This window comes from Rhinolophus hipposideros, assembly GCF_964194185.1.
Source record: "Rhinolophus hipposideros genome assembly, chromosome: 9".
Taxonomy (NCBI): Eukaryota; Metazoa; Chordata; class Mammalia; order Chiroptera; family Rhinolophidae; genus Rhinolophus; species Rhinolophus hipposideros.
Genome location: NC_138055.1, coordinates 61,253,098 through 61,274,643, shown reverse-complemented (window position 1 = coordinate 61,274,643; position 21,546 = coordinate 61,253,098). Strand labels below are relative to the sequence as shown.

General features: G+C 35.9%; 1 protein-coding gene across 1 annotated transcript in view; it reads left to right on the top strand.

Annotated features, from left to right (window-relative positions):
* The window catches only part of LOC308501912 (small ubiquitin-related modifier 2-like), a gene marked incomplete at its 5' end in the record, with an annotated part of 54,310 nt that extends 34,191 nt beyond the window's left edge, over nt 1–20,119 (top strand). Inside the window, one exon of the mRNA XM_081058982.1 lies at nt 19,600–20,119. Within this exon, the coding sequence (XP_080915108.1) occupies nt 19,600–19,941 (342 nt within the window). The 3' untranslated portion in view covers nt 19,942–20,119. The remainder of the gene's footprint in view (nt 1–19,599) is intronic.
* Nucleotides 20,120–21,546: the final 1,427 nt, after the last annotated feature.

Genomic DNA, 21,546 nt, shown 5'->3' with positions numbered 1-21,546 from the left:
AGAAATATATAAGTATATTTCAATATTAAGAACTATATTTATCAGAAAAACTATAAGAAATATTATATGATGTTCTCCATAGATTTTAAAGTGAGTTTTGACAAGATCCCACACCCCTTATTGATAACAACACATAATGAAATCAGTGATTTCTCAACATGATAATATCTTAATATAGAAAGTATTGTCCAATGCAATTTGGATAAATTAGAGCCAGGAAACTTGGAGAAATAATAAAATTATTACTTTTCTAGATATTTTTATTAAAAAGTTGACAATCCTTTAAGATTCAACTGAAAAAGTACTACAAGTAAAAAGAGCCTTCAATTAAAAAATTGTGGAATAAAATTAGTATGCAGAAATTAAGGTCCTTTAGAAATACAAGAAACAAATAACTGAGAGATATAATGAAAGAAAATCTCACATACAATGTGTCATGAGGGGTGACAGGCGGGGTCTCTGGTCCTGCTCCCCACATAAGAATGCAGGATGTGGTGAGGCCAAAAAGGAACACCCACGGAGCCATGGATAGGGGAATCATACCACTATAATCTTGCTGGCAGCTGGGTTGGAGACACAGGGGGCAGGAGCCACAGAATCCTCAATCCACACTCCGCCACACTCAGCCGTGCTAACTGCAATCCGCTTCTGCTCTCTCAGCCACCATCTTCTTGCTAGCCCCCATTTTCTGCTAGTGTAGCCACAGCAGTTATATTAGTGGCCAATGGCTCACTAGTTACAGCTGACAGCCAACTAGCCACAGCTGATGGCCATCCGATCACAGTTGATGGCCGTTTACTACCTGAGCCAGCACCTTTCCACGTGACGGCAAGAGCCTGGAAACTGCACTCCTGGCTCTGTCCCCACACAATGGTAACAAGATGATAAAACACTTAGATCCAACAAGAAATGTATAATACCTTTATAAGAAAAACATTAAAACTTCTTTAAAGAACACATAATACACACACACAAGATTTTTAGTATACTATGTTTTTGAATAAAAAGATTCAAAATTATGAAGATTTTAGTTCTTCCTAATTTATACATTTAATGTGGTTCCCATTAAAATACTGATAGAATTTTTTCCTTTGACTTGCCTTTCTTCTAACCACAAGCAAATTAAGTTTGTCTTAACAAGTAGGATAATGGCTGCTCAAATTTTCCCTCTTTCCCTCTACTGAGTCAGAACTTGGGCTAATATGAGAATGAGGCCAAGAAGATTAGCACATCCCTAGAGAATGATGAAAAAAAAAAAAGAAATATGGGGGAGAGAAAGGGGAAGAGAAGGAATGAGGAAAGAAAGAATATATGGATTCTAAGTTCATATAAAAAAATGAAACAAGAAAAAATTGCTGTGAAATCTCTTAGAAGAGCAGTGAAGTTATTAAATACCAAAACACATCATGTCATCTCAATAATGTCCACAATATGGCATATAAATGGAATGGTACATAGAATAAAATATAAAACCCATGAATAGACACAAGTACGTATAAGAAAGTTAGTATATACTAAAAGATGTCACATAAAATCAGTGGGATAAAGATGAACTTTTAAATGAATGTTGTTGAGACACTTGGCCAGATTTGGGTACACCTGGAAATCCTTGGGAGCAGTTACCTTTTAAAGTGACATTCCTTAAAATGTATTTCTCAGACCATCTCATCAGAAAATTCAGTTACATGGTGAAATGCAAGTTGCAAAGCTCCATTTGAATCGTCCACTGAATTAAAAAAATGTAAGGTAGCTCCTGAGAACTTGTGTATTACCAATTTTCCCAGGTAATTTTGATGGACACAAGTTTGGAACCTCTACTATAAATCACCTCTCCTGGGTGATTGTACCTATCCTGCTAACTCAGCTCTCCCTGCTTGTTTCCAGCTGGGTCTACAGCTTTCACAAATACATCTGGGCAATTGAAGGCGATTGAAAATAGTATTTAGCTATCTACCTATTTTACTATATCTACTGAAATATATAATGTCCTTTTTCAAACTCTTAATTTAGTTAAGCTAAGATAAGGTTGGAATTTCTTTTAGGAAGCAGTCAGTAAAAAAAAAAACAAAAAACAAATGCAAATGTACACGAAAGGGTTTGTTTACCTAGTGCTGATTTCTTATCATCACTTATCTGAAGTTGAGCTTCAGAATGACTAGGGCTGGTAAAAGACTGGTGTTGTACCCTTGAAAATGCAGACGTTGCTCAAGGCTTGCTTCTGGTTCCTCTGCTCTTTTCCTAAGATTTCAAAATTCTTCCCTATGTGGTAGATGACTCATGAATTTATATCTCCAGCTTAAATATCTCTTCTAAGTTTCAGATACATATGTACAGCTACTTGACCTATCCTCTTATATATATATATCCCTAATGCACCTCAAAGTCAACGTTTTCAAAACTGAATTCTTTATCTCTATCACCCACCCAGCACTATTTTACACACCCCCACCCCATCCCCACCCCTACCCAAACCAGTCTGCTTTCAGTGCTCCCTCTTTTGGACAAGAGTACCACTATCCAAACAGTTAGGTAAGCCCCAAAGCCTGGATTTATCTTTGACTTTACCCATTCCTTCACTTCCCAAATTTAATCCATCTTAAAGTCTTTAACTTTCCCACTTAAACATCTCTCAAGTTCACTCTACGTCTGCAGTGCCCCCATCCAAGCTACCATAATCAGAAGAGCTTCCTAACTTGTCTCCTTGCTTCCATTAAACAGGGGAGCTAACCAATATACCAATGGATCACGTTCTGGGAGCACCTCAGCCCGGTTAATGACACTTTTTAGTTTCCTGTTGCTCTCAGGATAAAAACAGAAATCCTTTAATGTGGCCCTAGAGTTCCTGCAAGTGCTCTGCTTCCTGTCTCCGCAATTTCCCTCTACTCTTTCCTTCCTGCCCTTTGTTTTGGCAACATCAGTCTGTTCTCAGGGCCTCCTCCTTACTACCAAATTCAGACCACGTTCACGGTCAGTGCCTCCACCTGAGATGCTCTTCACTCCCTTTTGACCTAGTCAGCTCATATCCATCCTTCCACAACTTAGCTCCACAGTCACTTCCCAGGGAAACTTTCCCAGAGTTTTCTTCCCAGGTTAAGTTTTCCTTCTCCACTCTCTCATTGTATCATGTCCTCCCCTCTCCAGCACTAATCACTCATGAAATTGAACATTTCTTTATATGATTTCTTTTCTTTCTTTTTTTTATCGAACTGGCAACCTTGTGGTTGAGAGCCCACTGGCCCACGTGGGAATCGAACTGGCAGCCTTTGGAGTTAGGAGCATGGAGCTCCAAACACCTGAGCCAGTGGGCCAGCCCATGATTTTCCTTTTAATGACTGTCTCTGCCACTAAAATGTGAGCTCATGAGGACAGGGACCACGAGTGCTTTGCTCGTATCCCAGCACCCAGCACAGGGAACGGGCTCCTTGAAAATACTGGGTGATTCAACGCATAAGCTTATCCCCAGGTCCGTTAATGTCTTTAATGGTGTCTAGGGTGGATATTAGACCGAATGTTGAGCAAAACTATTCAGCAAGACAAAGAATAATAGCTAATGTTTATAGAGAGTATTTTGTACACCTATACATTCCAAGCACCTATACATCACATGCATTGTCTCAGTTTATTTTCATACAACCTTAAAAAGGAAATACCATAATTTTCCCTTTTTTAATCCAAAGCCATTCAGCTCAGAAGTGATAAAGTTGAAATTCAACCCTAGGTCTTTTCTGACTCCACAGCCTGAGCTCCTAACCATTAAGACATAATGCTTTAGTCTTCTAGCTTAAGGCTTTGACTGATCTCACTTTTATGTCTGGTGGAATTATGTTCCTCTAGAATGTACTTACTTTCTTCTTTTCTGGTTTTTGCATTTTCAGATTGTCTTCTCTGTGTAGGGAAGAGAGTTAACTAATACACCTTATGTCCAATAACTTTGCTTTGAGATTTCACTCATCTCCAGAAAGCTCTCTTTGATGGCCCATTGCCACCTAAAAAAGTGGTTTCATAGAATGTCACCATTACTCAAAATTCTGTAAATCTTGGAGAGAAACTCAAATTAATTCCTAGCCTGTAAAATGGGTTATTTTCTCAATGTTCACCAATTTTCATCGTTGAGCTGATAAACATTTACACTGTGCTACAGATAATTGATAATATTTCTGCCAACATAATATTCAGTCTTAGCACATATGGTAAGCAAAGAAGACAATTTTGAATATCAGTTATCAAGAAGTGGTTTGTAAAACCATTTGCATTACTTTTTGTGAGATGAAACTGACCAGTTACTGTCTTAAGACTATCAACCATTCCATTAAAGACTCTTTGATAGGTACAGCCTTCAAAATAGTACTTTATTGAGCAAGTACTTTGTGTGAGATACCATAACATATGCTTTACATATTTTTGGAGGAAGTTGTTAAAGTAGCTCATCTGTGATCCATTCACTTCCTGTATGGGGGATGGGGTGGTGTTGAGGGACTCTTCTAGGGAAAAGAGAATGCAGTTGACTGGTTTAGCTCCCTTGTAAATGGATTCCAGGCAGATAGACTGATGATATTTGCTAGGAAGAAAAGTCCTTAACTATCATATGTTCTTAGTAGGATGTCTTTGGCCAAATGATCATCTAAAGTAAATAATCCCAGAATCTATGGATTTATGAGACATGCGTGTGTCCTTGGACAATGTCACACAAGCAAAATAACTCTCTAGCGTATAAGATGAAGATATTTTATAACTTAAATGCTCCTCACTGCATCCAATGAAGAACGCACAAAAGCTCACCTGGAGACCTCATCTGTTATTCTGAGCCAGAGAGCACAGGTTTGGTATGAGAAGAAATGACCCAGAGAACCACACAGTCTTTGCTTTATTTGTGACTCTATTGCCTATATTCTTAAAATGATTAGGAAAACTTGACGCTAGATAATATTTCTGACTCATGTGAGTTAGATTGGACAATTTGATTCTGTATGATAGCACACATGTTATCTATTTAATTCTCACAACCTCCAACTTATATTACCTGGTGCAGGTAATATAATCATGCACCATAGACTGATGTTTTCATCAACAACAAACCACATATGCAATGATGGTCCCATAGGATTATAACGGAGCTGGAAAATTGTTATCGCCTAGTGACTTCGTAGCTGTCATGAAGTAGCTGAATACTTTATAGTTGCCAACAGAATTCAGTAGAGTAACATGTTGTACAGGCTTGTAGCCTAGGAGCAACAGGCTGTACCACGTAGTCTAGGTGTGTAGCACGCTGTACCATCGAGGTTTGTATAAAAGCACTCTTATGACGTTTGCACAGCAACCAAAGGGCCCACTGATACATTTCACAGAATGTATCCCCATTGTTAAGCGATGTCTGACTGTACTTATTCCATTTTATAAATGAGGAGACTGAAACTGAGAGAAGCTAAGAGACCTACTCAAAGTTGCACAGCTAATTTATGGGGGTGCACACTCATGTCTATTAGTTTCCAAAGTTCTCATTCTTTTCTATTACACATTTTACTAGTTTAAATACATTATTAGTTTGAGTTTCAAATGTTATTGCCTCTGGAAAGAAGCCAGATGATTCAAAAGTAGAGATGATGGGCCTGTAAGTCATTTTCATTGACAAATTATTTCTTTCTGCAATGTAAAAGTTGCTATGGCAGTGGCTAGAAATTGGATTTTACAGATTGCATTTGGAAGTGTACGATGAAACAATATACAATCAAACCTCAAGTTGCTATCTCAGAGGGCGTGTTCAATAGTGTGAGAGTATGAAAAAATTGATGGCCTTCGTGCAGAGGGAAGATCCCCTTCTCACCTGCACGTGGAATGGCTTAAGAACATTCACAGGTATGAGTTTGAAAGCACCTGAAGCAGAGCTACAGTCTAGATGGGAAAGTCATTCCAGAATGAAATGGGCAGCAGGGATTTTGGAGAGCAGTTCCAGAATTTGCCCAAATGTGCACAATATAATATGAAAACAAAAAACAAGTTATGTAAATAGAGGCAAGGAGAAGAATAGTTCAATATGTGAACTCCGAGCAGTTACAGTTAAAAGGGCTGAAGAGGCTCTGCAACTGAGATAAAATTGATGGTTTTAGTGCAAGGACATAGAAGATTAGCTGCAAATTACATGAAATGAGGAACACTATAAAAAGGAAATGCTCTAAAGAAAACTAGGTCCTAGTGTTAAAAAGAACAAGAACAGACAATTCTCAAAAGAAGAAGAGTAACATGCAAATGGATAATAAAACATGAAGAAAGCCAACATTTCTAATTATAAGTTTTACAAAATTATGAATTTTTATAAAAAATGAAAATAATAAGTTTTGCTCTTCAGAAGGTAAAATTCAGTGGGAATTTAGCTCCTAGTGGGATTTTAAGTAAGCCCCACCTTTCTTTATTAATAGTGGCAACAATAAAATAATGAAATCCTGTGATAGTAATTGTAGTTTTAGTATCACTTGATTTCAAATGTACGTGATGACAAACAGCTTCTATGAATTCAGTAATACTTTATATGATTGAAATTCTGTCAACTGCAATGACATCTACATTGGTTTGAAAGACAGAGGTTTACATCGGCATGAGATACTGCTTGTTCATCCTGTAATCAAAGCTTGGAATATTATGTGAATTCACAGAGTTTGTTGCAATAATTCCATGACTTCCTAAAGTGAATGGGAAACACTTGTGTAGATTTGTGACAAGTTAAACTGAAAAAAAAAAAATCCTCTTTCCCTCCTTCTATTAGAAGCACACTAGACTCAAGAGAATGTAGTCAAACTTGGTGCATCAGAAATGGCATAATTTCTGATATCAGCAGAATACCAGGAGAACAAACTTTGGTAGCTAATGTGGTAACTCATCATTTAGCTGCTCTGCAGCTCTTTTTCCAGCTAGTGAACCAATAATATTGCTTGCTTCTGAGGAAGGAGAAAGAAGAAGGTCAGATATAGCCTAGGACTAAGAATTAAACTCAAATACTTAATAGATTTATTTTTTAACTCACAGAAGGTACACTCATCTTAAATGGAGAGGCTTTTGATGTATAAGAATAAATGTAAAAGAAAAGTGAATATATTTTGAAATCCAGACAGACCTGGAAAATCCGAACCGAAAATTGGAGGACTGAAACACAGAGTTCATAAAAATTAAATGACATAGAGAGGAATGAAGGATAAGTTTGCGTAGTTTCTGGTATAGAAAAGTTGAAAGAAAAAACATCACCATCTTGCTGGGCTACCCCATCTTCCTAAAGAGAAAGAGAAAGGAAGTGCATTTATCTGCTTGGGCTGCCATAACAAAATACCACAGATTGGATGGCTTAAACAACAGACATTTATTTTCCCACAGTTCTGCACCCTGGAAGTGTAAGATCAATGTGCCAGCAGAGATGGTTTCTGGTGAGGCATCTCTTCCTGGTTTGCAGAGAACCACTTTCTCAATATGTATGTCATCATATGGCCTCTGAAGAGAGAGAGAGAGAGAGAGAGAGAGAGAGAGAGAGAGAGAGAGAGAGAGAGAGAGAGAGAGAGGAGAGACAGAGAGAGAGAGAGAGAGAGAGGAGAGACAGAGAGAGAGAGACAGACAGAGACAGAGAGAAAGAGACAGACAGAGACAGACAGAGAGATGGATCTGGTATCTTCCTCTTGATATAAAGACACCAGTCCTATTAGACTAAGGCCCTGCTCTTTTGACCCTATTTAACCTTAATTACCTCCTAAAAGATCCTATCTCCAAAATACATTGGAATTAGGACTCCGAATACATTACAGATGGATTTCAACATATGAATTTGAGGAGATACAGTACATACCAGAACAGGGAGAGAATAGAGAAAACAATTAGATGTAAATTAGGTTCCTGAAAGGACTTTGGCTCTGCCTCTTCCAAGATAAGACCTGAAGTGGGATGTTGAGGGCATCAGATGAAGATTCAAGGATAAACAATCATGTGATCAGCTTCTTACTTGGAACTCTGAGAGGAAACAGACTTATAGAGTACCTTTCCCTGCTCTCAATGTGGAAACACTACAATAAAATTATAGAGCAGAGCAGTTCTAGAAAGAGAAGAGAAACCTTGAAATAGGTATTACTCGTTCCTCCCAGGTGACAACCAGCACAATAAGCTGTGGAAAGGATCTAGAAAAGTTCTAATATACCCTTGAGAAAGTCTGGAAGATAATTGGAAAGGGAGTGAGGAATCTAGATAAGGGCAAAAGCGTGAATGGCTGAGAGCTCTGGGCCAGAGGGAGAACGTGGCTAAGCGAGGATGTGCAACACTGGGAAAAGCTGAGGCAAAATCCTGGCCAGAAGGGAAATGGCTGGGTTCCTTTCAGCAGTGTTTTCTAGCTCTCAGTTTACAAGTTTTGCACATTTTTCATTACATTTATTTCTAAGTATGTTTTTGACGCTAATATAAATGGAACTGTTTCTTTAGTTTCACTTTCTAGTTGTATGTAATATATGGATATACAATCAATTTTTACGTATTCACATTGCATTTTGTAACCTTGTTAATTTCATACATTTATTCTAGGAGCATTTTTTATATGGGCAATCATGTCATCTGCAAATACAGTTTTATTTTATTTTTTTGTTTCTTCTTGTTATGTAGTTTACTTTTTTCTTTTTATGATATTTACTTCTAGCCTTATTGTTTTACTATGACACTAGTACTATACTGAGTAGGAGTAATGAGAACAGATTTTCTTCCTTTGTTCCTTCGCTTAAACTGGAAGAGTGCAGTCGATAACCATTAAGTATGATGATGGCAGTAGATTTTTAAAATAGATGGCTTTAATCAGATTGAGGAAGTTTTCTTCAATTCTCGGTTTATTAAGAGTTTTTGTCATACATGAGCAACGATTTCTGTCAAATGTTTTTCCTGCATCTACTGAGAAGATCATATGGGATTTTCTCTTTTGTTCTATTAATATAGTAAATTGCATTCATTGATTTTTATGTTATACCACCTTGAATTCCTGATATAAACTCCACTTGGTCATGATGAATTATTATTTTTTCATATTGCTGGATTTATTTTACTAATATTTTGTTAAGGATTTTTGAGTCTGTGTTAATGAAGTATATTGACCTTTGTTTCTTGTGATATCGTTGTCTGGTTTTGGTATGAGGTTATGGTGAACTTATAGAATCAATTGGGAAATGTTTCCTTCACTTCTGTTTTCTGAAAGATTTGTGTAGGATTAAGTTTTTTTCTTCTTCTTACTTAATGGTTTGATAGAATTCACTAATGAAGGCATGTGGGTAATAAGTTTTCTCCAAGAAAAGATTTTCAGTTATGAATTTAATTTCCTAAATTGAAATAGACACAGTCAAAGTTTTTAAACTTCTAATTGACTTAGTTTTTACCAGATGCTCCAACACTCTTTCCAGAGGAAATTCCTCCTAAATTCCTGCTTACCTTTCGTCATTTTCCAGGGTTTTCAATTTCTTATTTTAAATAATTTTGCCTGGTTTTCATAACTGTGAGAGAAACTGCCTTTCTCATACCCTGATTACCCAGTGTGCCCAGCTAAGCTCCTAATTACCTTGAATTACCTATGCTGAAACCTGTATCAGTAGATAGATACAGCAAAGAAAAAGGCTATCACCTTAAGACAAGTTGGAATGAGATACCATGATGAAATTCAGTGAAGACCAGCAAAGAGCAGGTAGACCAGCAAAGAGCAGTCTTTCTACTGCTTTCATCAGGTTTCCCACAATACCCAGACATTATTCAGGGGGTAGAAAGGGGCAGGGCAAACCATTGAGAAAAAAAGAGCAGTCCTGAAAGGTATTCAGTCAGTATTTTAGTGTGCTCTATGTCCTCAGCACAGGAACGTGAATTGGTTCAACCAGCGCAGGCATAATGCTTATTACCGGAATTGTAAGAGACACTGACTCGATTCTACCCTCAAAATTTTTTTTAATGGAATTGGAGAGTCTAAACTTCCAGAAATACTGAGAATAAAAAATAAACATGGTTTGTTCCTAATTGGTCTTCCAGGATAATATTTCTAGAGTAAAAGAATATGAAACATTAAGCTGCGTTTTCAATGGTTGCTTGATATTAAATGTTTATTAAGTCATTCAACAAATATTTATTGAGAATTACTATGTTTCAGGGACTGTTTTGGGTACTGGTCTGCAGCAGTGAACTAGAGACAAAAATATACTTGTTTTCATAGATCTTACACAGGAAAGACAGACATTAAAAAAGATAAATAAGGACAATATATTGTGAAGGGTACCAGAATATGCCACCCCAAATATGCTTATTCGGCGTATGGGTTATTTTGAGCTAAAGGGCATTGAGAAGCAGCAGCTGCAAGAAAAGTTGTAAAAACAGGGCATAACTTTTTCTTTTGTAAAGGAAATTTACATTTATAAAATAAATTTTCATTTGTAAAGATGCCTCCCTCTCCAGTACCAGGAAGAAGACTCTTCACAACTCTTATCAAAGGACAAGGTGCTGATTTAAATATGCATAACGAACCTTACTAAAAAACCTTTGTTTACCATACCTTTCCTGGTCACTTTCATACAACCTATCTCCCCCACTCAGAAGTCCAAGACCCTTTCCATTGTTTTCATGTAAAATGGTATATAAGCCCAAGTTCTAAACACCCCTTTGGGTTATTCATATTAATTAACTTCTGTTCATTTTTCTCTTGTTAATTTGCCTTTGGCCAGTCTACAGAGCCCCAGCTGTATGTTAGTTGGTGATATGTGCTATGGAGAAAAAAGCACAAATAAAAATGTGCTTTATTTGTCTTGGCTAATAAAGACAAAAAGTGAAAGGCAGTTTTGGAGGAAGGTTAAAATTTTTAAAAGGGTAGCCAAGGAAAGCCTCACTGAGAAAGTGTCTTTGTAAGGTCTGTGACTTTTATTCTGAATGAAATGAAAAGCCATTGGAGAGTTTGGGGAAGAGGAGTGACAAGAACTAATAACATATTAGGTCATCAGGAGAGAGTTATGATATGGAAGAGGGTATTGGACGTATAAGGAGAAAGATGAAAGTATGAAATAATCATCCAGCAGAGAGGGAGAGTGAATGAACCAGGATTCCTCAATAGGATCACTCTGGCCTCTGTATTAGGACAAATCTCCCAAGAGGCTATTGCGATAATCTACATGAGAAATATGGTGGTTTGGACTAGATAGGTGACGCTGGACGTATGAGAAACAGCTGGATTCTGTATTTATTTTGAAGGTGGAGCCAATAGGACTTGCTTATAGATAAGATACAGAGTGTGAAAGTAAACCAAAGAGAATACCAAGGTTTGGTGTTTTTCTTTTGTTTGTTTGTTTTTTTACCTAAACAACTGGAGGAATGAAGTTGCCATTTGGTGAAGTCAGGAAGATGTGCAAATTGCTGGTTGTGGGGATATTTATATTTATATAATTGCATTTATATATTTATAAATTTATGTAATTGCAAAAATATATAAATTCTTATATTTCTATAATTGCAGTATATCAGAAGCTCATTGTATACATGTGAAGATTGAGATATCAACTAGACATACAGATGAAGATGTTGGATATCTAAGTAGACAGGGATGAAAAATAAGATGAAGCTATAAATTTGGAATCATCAGCATACAGACATTTAAAGTTTTGGGTTGGATGTAATCAGCAAGGGAGAGATTAAGCTAGAAAAGCTAAGATTAAAAAGTAGAAAGAGAGACAAACCTGAAGCACAAATGCAAAGGCAAGTCCAACGTGGGCTGCAAATACAATTGTGAGTGTTTCAAGGGCAAGGAGAAACTAACCAGAGCAGCCAGGAGGAGGTAAATCCCAGAGGAGACATTTTAATTCTTTCGTTCCTCTTCCTAAAAAACCCTGGCTGTTTCTGGGTTGGGGCACCTTTGACTTTTCTCAACAGAGGAGTATAAGACAGTAATCATGAGTTCTACTCCAGTCACAATGTGCAAAACCATTTGGTTTATTTGATTCAGATTATGCTTATCAATTCAATTAAGAGAAATGGTCACAGGAAGTAATAGTACCAGTATGCCGATGCTTCTACAACCCAGTCCTGAAATGTTTGAAAGCTATTACCCAGCCTAAATTTTGCTACCTTAATTCATGATTTAAATGTTCCAACAAACAGACCGGTTTGTAAATTATTTTCCATTCATTTGTTATTTTCTCAAAATTATGTGCTCTGTCTAAATTATACTTTTGTATATCTTTGTGTTCTATGAATATTCTAGGAAATTATACTTTCAACTTCCTCGCATGACATGCGAGAACTTTTACAGACAGTCCATGATGGCAGAGTGAGGTGAGCCCCGGAACGTGGAGATAAAGGAGACAAGGTTGTTTTCTGAGAAATAAACGACTTAAATCAGCACATGATGGAAGGAGACAGAATGTCTCCTAGCCCCGGAACAGCTCCTTGACTAGGGACAGCTAAATTGGCTCAATCTGAAATATTTACATCTAAGTAAGAAAATATCAACAGCACTTGGTGGACAAGCAAAGAAAATGAAGCAGTGTCTGAATATAGGGAACTTGAGAATTCTAGAGCTGTACTTTGCTGTGAGGTTAGCATGTCTCAGTTAGTCAAATACTCCTTAGAATATCCACCTCCAGGGACAGCCAGTTAGATCAGGCGGTTAGAGCACGATGCTTGTAACACCAGGGTTGCCAGTTTGATCCTCCATGTGGATCAAACTAGATTGAAGCAAATACTTGAGTTGGATGGGGCCTGGAAAAACACACTTAAAATAAATAATAATAATAAAAAATCCACCTCCTTTTGCCTTATTCCTTGCTAAGAAAGCCACATTCTGATTAATATTTTTGGAAAAGGGGTGCTTCGAATAGCATAATTGACCTTTTAGTCATTGATAAAGGATTACCAGACTCACTATGAAAGAAATAATTGCATTCTGGTTTCCATGGAAGACTAGAGTGAGGTTTGGTTCGCATTGGTCCATTGACCAGAGATTGATTATCAAAAGATGCTGCAAAGTCGGGTTTTCGAGCGTGTAAAGCTGAGGACCAGATGCTAGACTGACAGTATCACCGGGTTCTCCCCATCCAGTGAGACCTCCCAGGCCGTCGGCAAGTCTCTCTTGGTAACTCACCTTCAATTTCTCCCTGTGGCCTTTCTTCCACCTAAACCTTTATAACCACTAGGTTAGTTGATAAGCCATAGAGCATTCTGTGACAGAAGTAGGCCACAATTATTAATATACACTTAATACATGTGTGTATTAAGTACATTAATAATTAATTTCTTGTTGGAAAATAGAGATTAAGACACCAGGTCACACACAAAGCTAATCATAAAGGCACGATTCAATGACTTCATATTTATGGCCTTTTCAATGGGTTTCTCCATTCACCTCAGTAGAAGAGCATATCAAAGACTTTTCTGTAAACCCTACCAGAATGATAGCTCATGTTTAATGCATCCAGAGACCCCCAAATACACATTTAAATTTGTTGATGATACCAGATCATTTCTCCTTCCAATCCTATGGTACTTAGATGATTAATAGAATACTTAAGAATGTACAAAGCAATTTTTTCCAAGAAATGAAGTTAGGTTATTCAATAATTAGTCTTAGGAATTTTTTCATTTTAATGTTTTCTGCTGAATCTATTAGAGGAAAATAGGTAACTTGTTTTTTGTTTCTTTTTATTTCCAAAATTCACTGATTGACTGAAAATTATTAATGCAGACATGGCAAAAGAATAAAATTTACATCACTAAACCCACAATTACTAACTATATCATCAATCTTTTAATTTTATGAAAGCATAGAAATATAAAATGTCTTTCTACATGTTTTGAAAATTGCCACGTGGTATATTTAGGGAAAACATCAGAACACATTTACTGTCATGCCTTGTAATTTAAATATTTTTATACTTATTTTAGTAGCACTCATATTCGAAAAGTGATGGAACGTTTCCATTTCTAAAATGAAGGTAAAACAATGCAGAAATGAGTAAGGTTATTTAACCTTACTGTAACCTTACTGTAGCAAGATACAGCCTTTATTTTAAGATAACAGTTTACTCAAGAAGTACATTTCAAAGTGAATGTCATGTTGTTCAGAGGCACAACTATACTGATCTTTCTTTGGTTTACTATAGAAATTTAAATACTTGTTCATGAAATGGTCTAAAATTTTTCACGTTGTTTGAGGAGTTGCATATGCCAGTAAGTTTCAAATAGACATTCTCTAAACCTAATGCCTGTCCAAAGAATTATGAGATTATTGCATTCTGATTTTATTATTTTTCTTGAGGAAGATTTTCCAGGGTAAAATGAAAATACATTTTAAATTATGTTTCTCTTCATTTCCAGCCTCTTCCCTAGATTTTAGATGACTTCTGGTGAAATTTTAGTAAATTAAATTATGATATTTTGATCTCGTGTAATTATATTTATGGACCACAAGACTTAAAAATGTGTTTTCATTAGAATAGTATTTTCCAATTGTTGAGAAAATTGTTAATTGCATGTCAAAATTTTAACACTGAAAAAGAGCTTTGGATCTACTTCAATCCCCTTATGTAAGAGATGAGGAAACAAAATTGCATAGAATTTTAGCAAATTATTCTATGTCACACTGATTAAAATTAGTAATGATTGAACGTAGATTGTTTGACTCCAAGTATCACGATAATTTTGTCATAGCATATTTGTAAAAATATACTCTTTAAAATCCAAATGTAGGATATTAGGAGATATTTAATTTTCCTTGCAAATTCTTAACTAAATGTTACTCCAAGGAGTTTTCTTACGATTGCACCATCAGAGGCCATTCAGTAAGCTGTGTTTGATGAGTTATCATGTTGCCTACATTGCAAGGCCTTGGGAGAAACAGCTTCCAGGCTCGAGGCCTCACCACTTAAAACACCTCTTCTGGGTAAGAACTATTCTGTTATAGTGGACTTACCTCACTCAGCTTCAACACAGAATCACATAAATGAACACCAGAGTATTATACGGGTTACTCTGTAGGCTCAGTCACTAGATGTATTCCAAGCCATGGTTAGAGCTTAGCCATAGAGCTGAACTGCATGTGTTCTAGCCCTAGTTCAGGAATCGTTGGCAAGTTATAGAGCAACTGTGTGTCTCAGTTTCCTACTTTTTAAAATGGGGTTCATGAATAGTTACCTCATATGTATTTCATAAATGAATATAAGTAAATATATATAAATGACTTGGGCTAATCTATGTGTTGGGTATAGTGTAAGATTTCAGCAAATATAAGCTTGCATTATCATTATTATTATTATCTAACTTTTATTGCAAAACTTCACAGGTAAGTCACCTACTCTCTGTAGAAAATCTGTCCCATCCTCAATCAGAAATATACAAAATGAAATACATATATTTTGTTTCTTTCCTAAAAATAATTGTTCTAGATATTATTTTCTTCTACTAGCTTATACGAGTATAATGGGTCCCGGGCAAGTAGTTTACTATGAAGCTAAACTCTGCAAAATATACTGGCTTAACCCAGAGTGATGACCTTTTTCTTTTTTCCCCTTAACTTATCCCATGTAATCTCATTAGTTGTCCATACAAAATTAACTTGGTAATGTCCACTGGATGAAGTAAGAGTCAATTTCTTCTGTAAGCTAACATGTGTTCTGAACATGCAATCTAAATATAACATTAAAATGTTGAATTGTCACTAAACAGTTGGGTATTTGATCATAATTCTAGTTTTCTATTGAAATGGGAGTAACAGGATGATATGAACCTTAGAAAAAGAGGTAGGGTTTTGATGTAGACAGTTTTGCATAAGATAATGAACAATTACAAATGAGAACACTAAATCTGATATTGTATTACAGATAGATTAATGGACCAAGTTACTCAAAATTAATAGAAACAAAAGGGGAAATATATTTATGTATCCCAATGAGGGTAGGTTTTAAATCGGGAGAGACTCTAACAGTATCTGATCTCATGTACTTCATGTCCTGGAGATGACTTGAGAAGTTGCTGGAATTGATATACTTGAGGCAAAAAATAAATCAAAAAATTTTTTACCTTTTATAATCTTAATTTTGCTGATTTCATTAAAACATATATATTTTTGTTCTGTATCAAGTTTAACAATTCGGAGAATATTTACCTTAAAATTCAGTTATATTAGTCTCATTAAGAAGTTTTAAATCACCACACAAGACAAAGGATGATGATTGAATATGTATTCAAACTCTTAATAGTTAAAGTAAATCCACCATGCCACATACTATTCTGACGAAAAATGAATGAATACCTTCTTTGCTGTTTCAGGTCAATCAAAAATCCTACTGAAAACTCACAAGGAAATCAACCTTATCCACAAATTGGCTTTGCTTGAAAGTATTCTCTTTCTTTAAATTTCATAAGCCTCACTAAATTTTGGATCATCAGATGCCCCCTATTTGAAATATTTTCAAATATAATTAAAAAGCTCTACATGCAAGGACTACTAATTAAATCTCTGGATTCAATTCTGAGTAGTAGATAATAAAAATAATATCCATTTAGTTGTTGAAGTATGATTTACATACAATAAACTTCATCTTTATAGTGTATATAATTCTTTTTTTAATTTTAGTCAACCTCTTTCCCCTCTTCCATTGCCTTGATAACCACTGATCTGTTTTCTGTCTCTATAATTTTGCCTCACCCAGATTGTTACATAATGGAATCATAGAATATGTAGCCTTCTGAGTCTGACATCTTTCATTTAGGATAATACAATGGAGATTCATCCATGTTTGTATGTATTCATAGTCCATTCCTTTTTCTTGCCGATTAGTATTCCATTGTATCCATGTAGTACAATTCATTGTTCATTTGGCTTTTTCTTTTTTATTTGGCTTTGAATGAATTTTCATTTGATTACATTTTCTCCTAACATTTTTGAATTATATAACACTTGAATTAATAGATATAAAATTTAATTTGTATGACTGTAATATTACAAAGGAGGAGGGAAGGGAATGAAGCAAAATTTATGCATACTATTAAAATTAAGTTAGTATTATCCAAACTAGATTATTTCAAATTAAGACGTTAATTGTATTCTTCAGTGCAAGCACTGAGAAAATAACTAAAAAATATATACATAAATTAAAATAAACAATAAGGGAAGTAAAATGAAACACTAGAAAATATTTAGCACAGAGAAACAGTAGTGAACAAATAAAGGCATAAAAAATATATGACATAAATTTAATGGCAGACATAAATTCTACTTTACCAGTAATTGCATGTAATGTAATTTAATGTAATCATACTGCATGACACCACTTATATGATGAATCTAAAGTAGTCAAACTCATAGAAGCAGAGAATGGAATGTCGTTTCCAGAGGCTGGAGGGAGGGGGAAATGGGAAGGTATTAGTCGAAGGATACAAACTTTTAGTAATGCAAGATGAATAAATCCTAGAGATCTACTATACAGCATAGTGTATACTGTGTTGTATACTTAAAAACTTGCTAAGAATTTAGATCTTGTATTCTTATCACACACACAAAATAATAATAAAAAATAAGAGGATGGAAGAAAATTTTTAGAGGTGGTGGATAGGTTTATGGCGTAGATTGTGGTGATGGTTTCGTGGTGTATACAGTGCTTATCTCCAAACTCATCAAGTTGTATACATTAATTATATATAACTTTTTAATGTAAAAAAATGTAATGAAAAAATGTTCTAATATTTAACGTGCACATTTTAGATGTTAATTGCTGCTACTCAGGCCAGAATACAGAAAGTGCTATAGAATTTTGGAAGAGATTAAACTTCAAAATGGCCATTGTTATCATTGTAGAAGCTCAGAATGATGTATTTGCAGAGTGTGTGGCAGAGAATTCTCCCTAACTTGATTGAAGATTTTGAAGGATTTGAAGCTTCCAAACAATTTTTTTTTACAAATCAAAGGAAGCTGTGTTGATCTAGCAAATGTATTGTAAATGGTTTATTGCTAGTGTTTATAATAATATTGATTCAGAAAGTTTTCTTTACTAAGACTAGTGGGAACCTGAATGATTCCCGTCTGGTGTCAATCTGGGAATTGTTTAGCCTACAGCATCCCAGTGTTAGTTCTTTCCCTGAAAGGATTCTTACCCAAATCAATGGAATTCACTCCATGCATGTGCAGACTGATTTTTGGCCAAAGACTCAAGGGGTCCGCTATGCAGATTACTGGAATATCTTCTCTTGGGTACTCTGACCCCAAATTTTAGCCACCTTGGCCTCCCTAAACTTTTATCTCTTTCTTCACATGTGTCTTCTGGGTTCTATTTGCATTTTCTGTCCCTGCAAAACAATCCAGAAATTACCTCCAAGCAGAAAGCCTGGGCAATGAATGGTCAGACTTATGTCATTTGTTTCCCTTCTTTTCTGGATCACAGGTCTACTGTGCCTGTTGTCCAATATCCAAAAATAGTTATTTCCTATGTTTTGCCCAGTTTTCAAACTGTTTACCACAGAGGAGCAATATTGAACTATCGCTCCCTCAGGGCTAGAACACAAAATCTCTTAATTTTCTTTTACATTGTGCAATTGAAACACATTTAATATTTAAAAGTTATATATAAGCATTTTTCCAGCAATAGAAAAACAAGTGGGTCCTAGAGCAAATTAAGCCTGAAACATCACTGGAGGCAAAAATGACAAAACTGAAACTGTCCTACTTCCGGCACATCATGAGAAGCCAGGGTTTTTTGGAAAAGACAATAATGCTGGAAAAACAGAATGCAGCAGGAAAGAGGAAGACCAAATATGAGATGGATTGATTCTATTTTTTTATAGGTATCAGTCTACAGGGGCTGACTGGGGCTATCGCACAGGACATTGTAGACATCACTCATTCATAGACTCAGCAGGAATCTGGGTCAAATGAATGGCAGGTAATACACACACAGAAATACAAGAGAGCTTAGTATCTAGCTATAAAGTTAGTTATTTTAACATAGTTAAAATAGGAAGCTACCAGATGATTGCATTAATAGTACCCACCTATAACAACAACAAATTGAAATTTACAAAGTTGATTTGAGGGCGCACTCAATGCTCCAAATAAGCATGAATTTCCTATAACCCAGAGTCTTGCAACTTCAGAGACTTAATCTTATCAGTGCCCAGAGTTATCTGAGTTGGAAGAGTTGCATACTGTCCTAATTCACAGGTAAGCAAGAATGCTAAATCAATGCTCTGGATGAAAAATTTACTTTGGTTCAAATTCCATCTCCACAACTTGTTAGTATTACATTTGAAATGGTTTTCTGATGTCTTTGAGTTGCCATTTTCCTGTCTGTGATATGAAGATAACAGTGGCTAATTAACAGAATTGTCGTGAGGATTGCATGAAATTATGTAATAACAAGAGGCAGGGTAGCATGGTGGTAAGACTGCGAACTCTGAAGTGAGACCATGGAGTTTGAGTTCAAACCCTGTTTCTACTACTTAGTAGCTATGTGACCTTGGGCAAACCACTTAAATTTTCTGTTGCTCCATTTATTCAAACAGAAAACGTGAATAATAATAGCCCCTACCTCACCAAGTTGTTTTGAGGATTAAATGAATCAATAGATGTAAAGTGCTTACAAGAATATTGTGATTGGCGGCGGACGCCCGCAGGCCAGCCGGCCGCGAGCAGGGCTTCTTGGGCCCGGCCGGGCACCGGAAGGAGTCAAGACTGAAAACAACGATCATATTAATTTGAAGGTGGCGGGGCAGGATGGTTCTGTGGTGCAATTTAAGATTAAGAGGCATACACCACTTAGTAAACTAATGAAAGCGTATTGTGAACGACAGGGTTTGTCAATGAGGCAGATCAGATTCCGATTTGACGGGCAGCCAATCAATGAAACAGACACACCTGCACAGTTGGAAATGGAGGATGAAGATACAATTGATGTGTTTCAGCAGCAGACAGGAGGTGTCTACTAAAAAGGGAACTTGCTACTTTACTCCAGAACTCTGCTCCTCCAGACCAAGACAGTCTCAATTAGAAAACCACAGTTTGGTTCCACCACATCCTGACTACTACAGTATAGTTTTCTCTATTCTTTCATTTTCCCCTTCCCCATTCCTTTATTGTACATAAAGTAACGGATGTATGTGCACAGCATTTGCTTTTTTTTTCTTTTTTTTTTTTAACTAAATGGCCAATGGTATGTTTTTATCGACATCAAATGGAGATGGGATGGGGAAAAATACTGGCTCTGTGAAAATACCCCCTTTCTCCATTAGTGGCATGCTCATTCAGCTCTTATCTTTATATTCCAGTAAGTTATTTTGCTCTCACTGTTTAACAAAAAGAGAACAACATAAAAATCCTTGCATACCTTGTTCGATTGGAGAATTTTAATGTTTTTCATTTATCATTGTAAAACCAAGGACAATTTTATAACTTTTTTGTACGTAGCTGTTACATGTAGGGCAATCTGTCTTTAAGTAGGGATAAATTACTCTAAAAGAAATGAATCCTAGATAGTTTTCCCTTCAAGTCAAGCGTCTTGTTGTTTAAATAAACTTCTTGTTTAAAAAAAAAAAAAAAAAAGAATATTGTGATTGGCACATATAAGTAAGAAGAGTATGATGAGGTAAAGTTCCTAACCCAATGTCCAACACACAGGAGGTGCTGTTAAAAAATGGAAGTCTATCTATTTACTGTAGAACTCAAGAACCTAAACTTATAAGGAACCACCACAATGATCGAGAAGATTGTAGAGGTGGGAAGAGGAAAAGATGTGGGTATTAGAAAATAAGTTTTCTAAGTGATTACAAAAACTCTATAACACCTTACTTCCCTAAAATCCTTTGCTATAAAGATAAGGTCATTATCATTCATTGGGTCATTGAATAACAGTGTAGTTAATGGGCTTTGAGATCAGTTAGACTAGGGTTGGGATCCGCTCACTTATGTAGTAACTCAAAAAGTGATAGCTATTACAATGAGAAATGAAGCTGTCAAGGATACCAGGTTCATCTAGCTGATTTTTCTCTCCCATGAGTAAAACAGCTACATAGAAATCAGGCTTAACCTTAGAAGGTTGCATGATACACTTAGGTTCAGAACACAGGGAACTGTTTGGAAGAATCAAAGTTCTCGTGTCCCCCATTAGAATGTGAGGTCTATGAAGCCACAGATCATTGTGTGTTTTTCTTATTGTTGCATTTGCAGAACCTGAATAATGGCTGACATATAGTAGGTGTTCAATAAATTGTTTTGACTGAATGAATAAATGAATAAAAGAATATGGGCAGATTTTACCTTGGGGTCAGGGCAACTTCTTCCCTGGAAAATGCTTGGGTAGGCACTAGTAGTGTGTACCTTTTTTACTACAATTTTTCTTGCTTCCATTGCTGTTCTAGCTCTCTTCTGATAAGATGTTCTTCCTTTAAATAGCTTAATATTTTTAGACTGATTACTATCTTACTTGGCCTGATATTTATGCAATATATTTAAGAAGAGTTTGCAAATGTGTACCATGATCAGTTATCAGTTGATTGTACATTAACCTTCAGAGCACAAACTTAACTTTAAGTTTT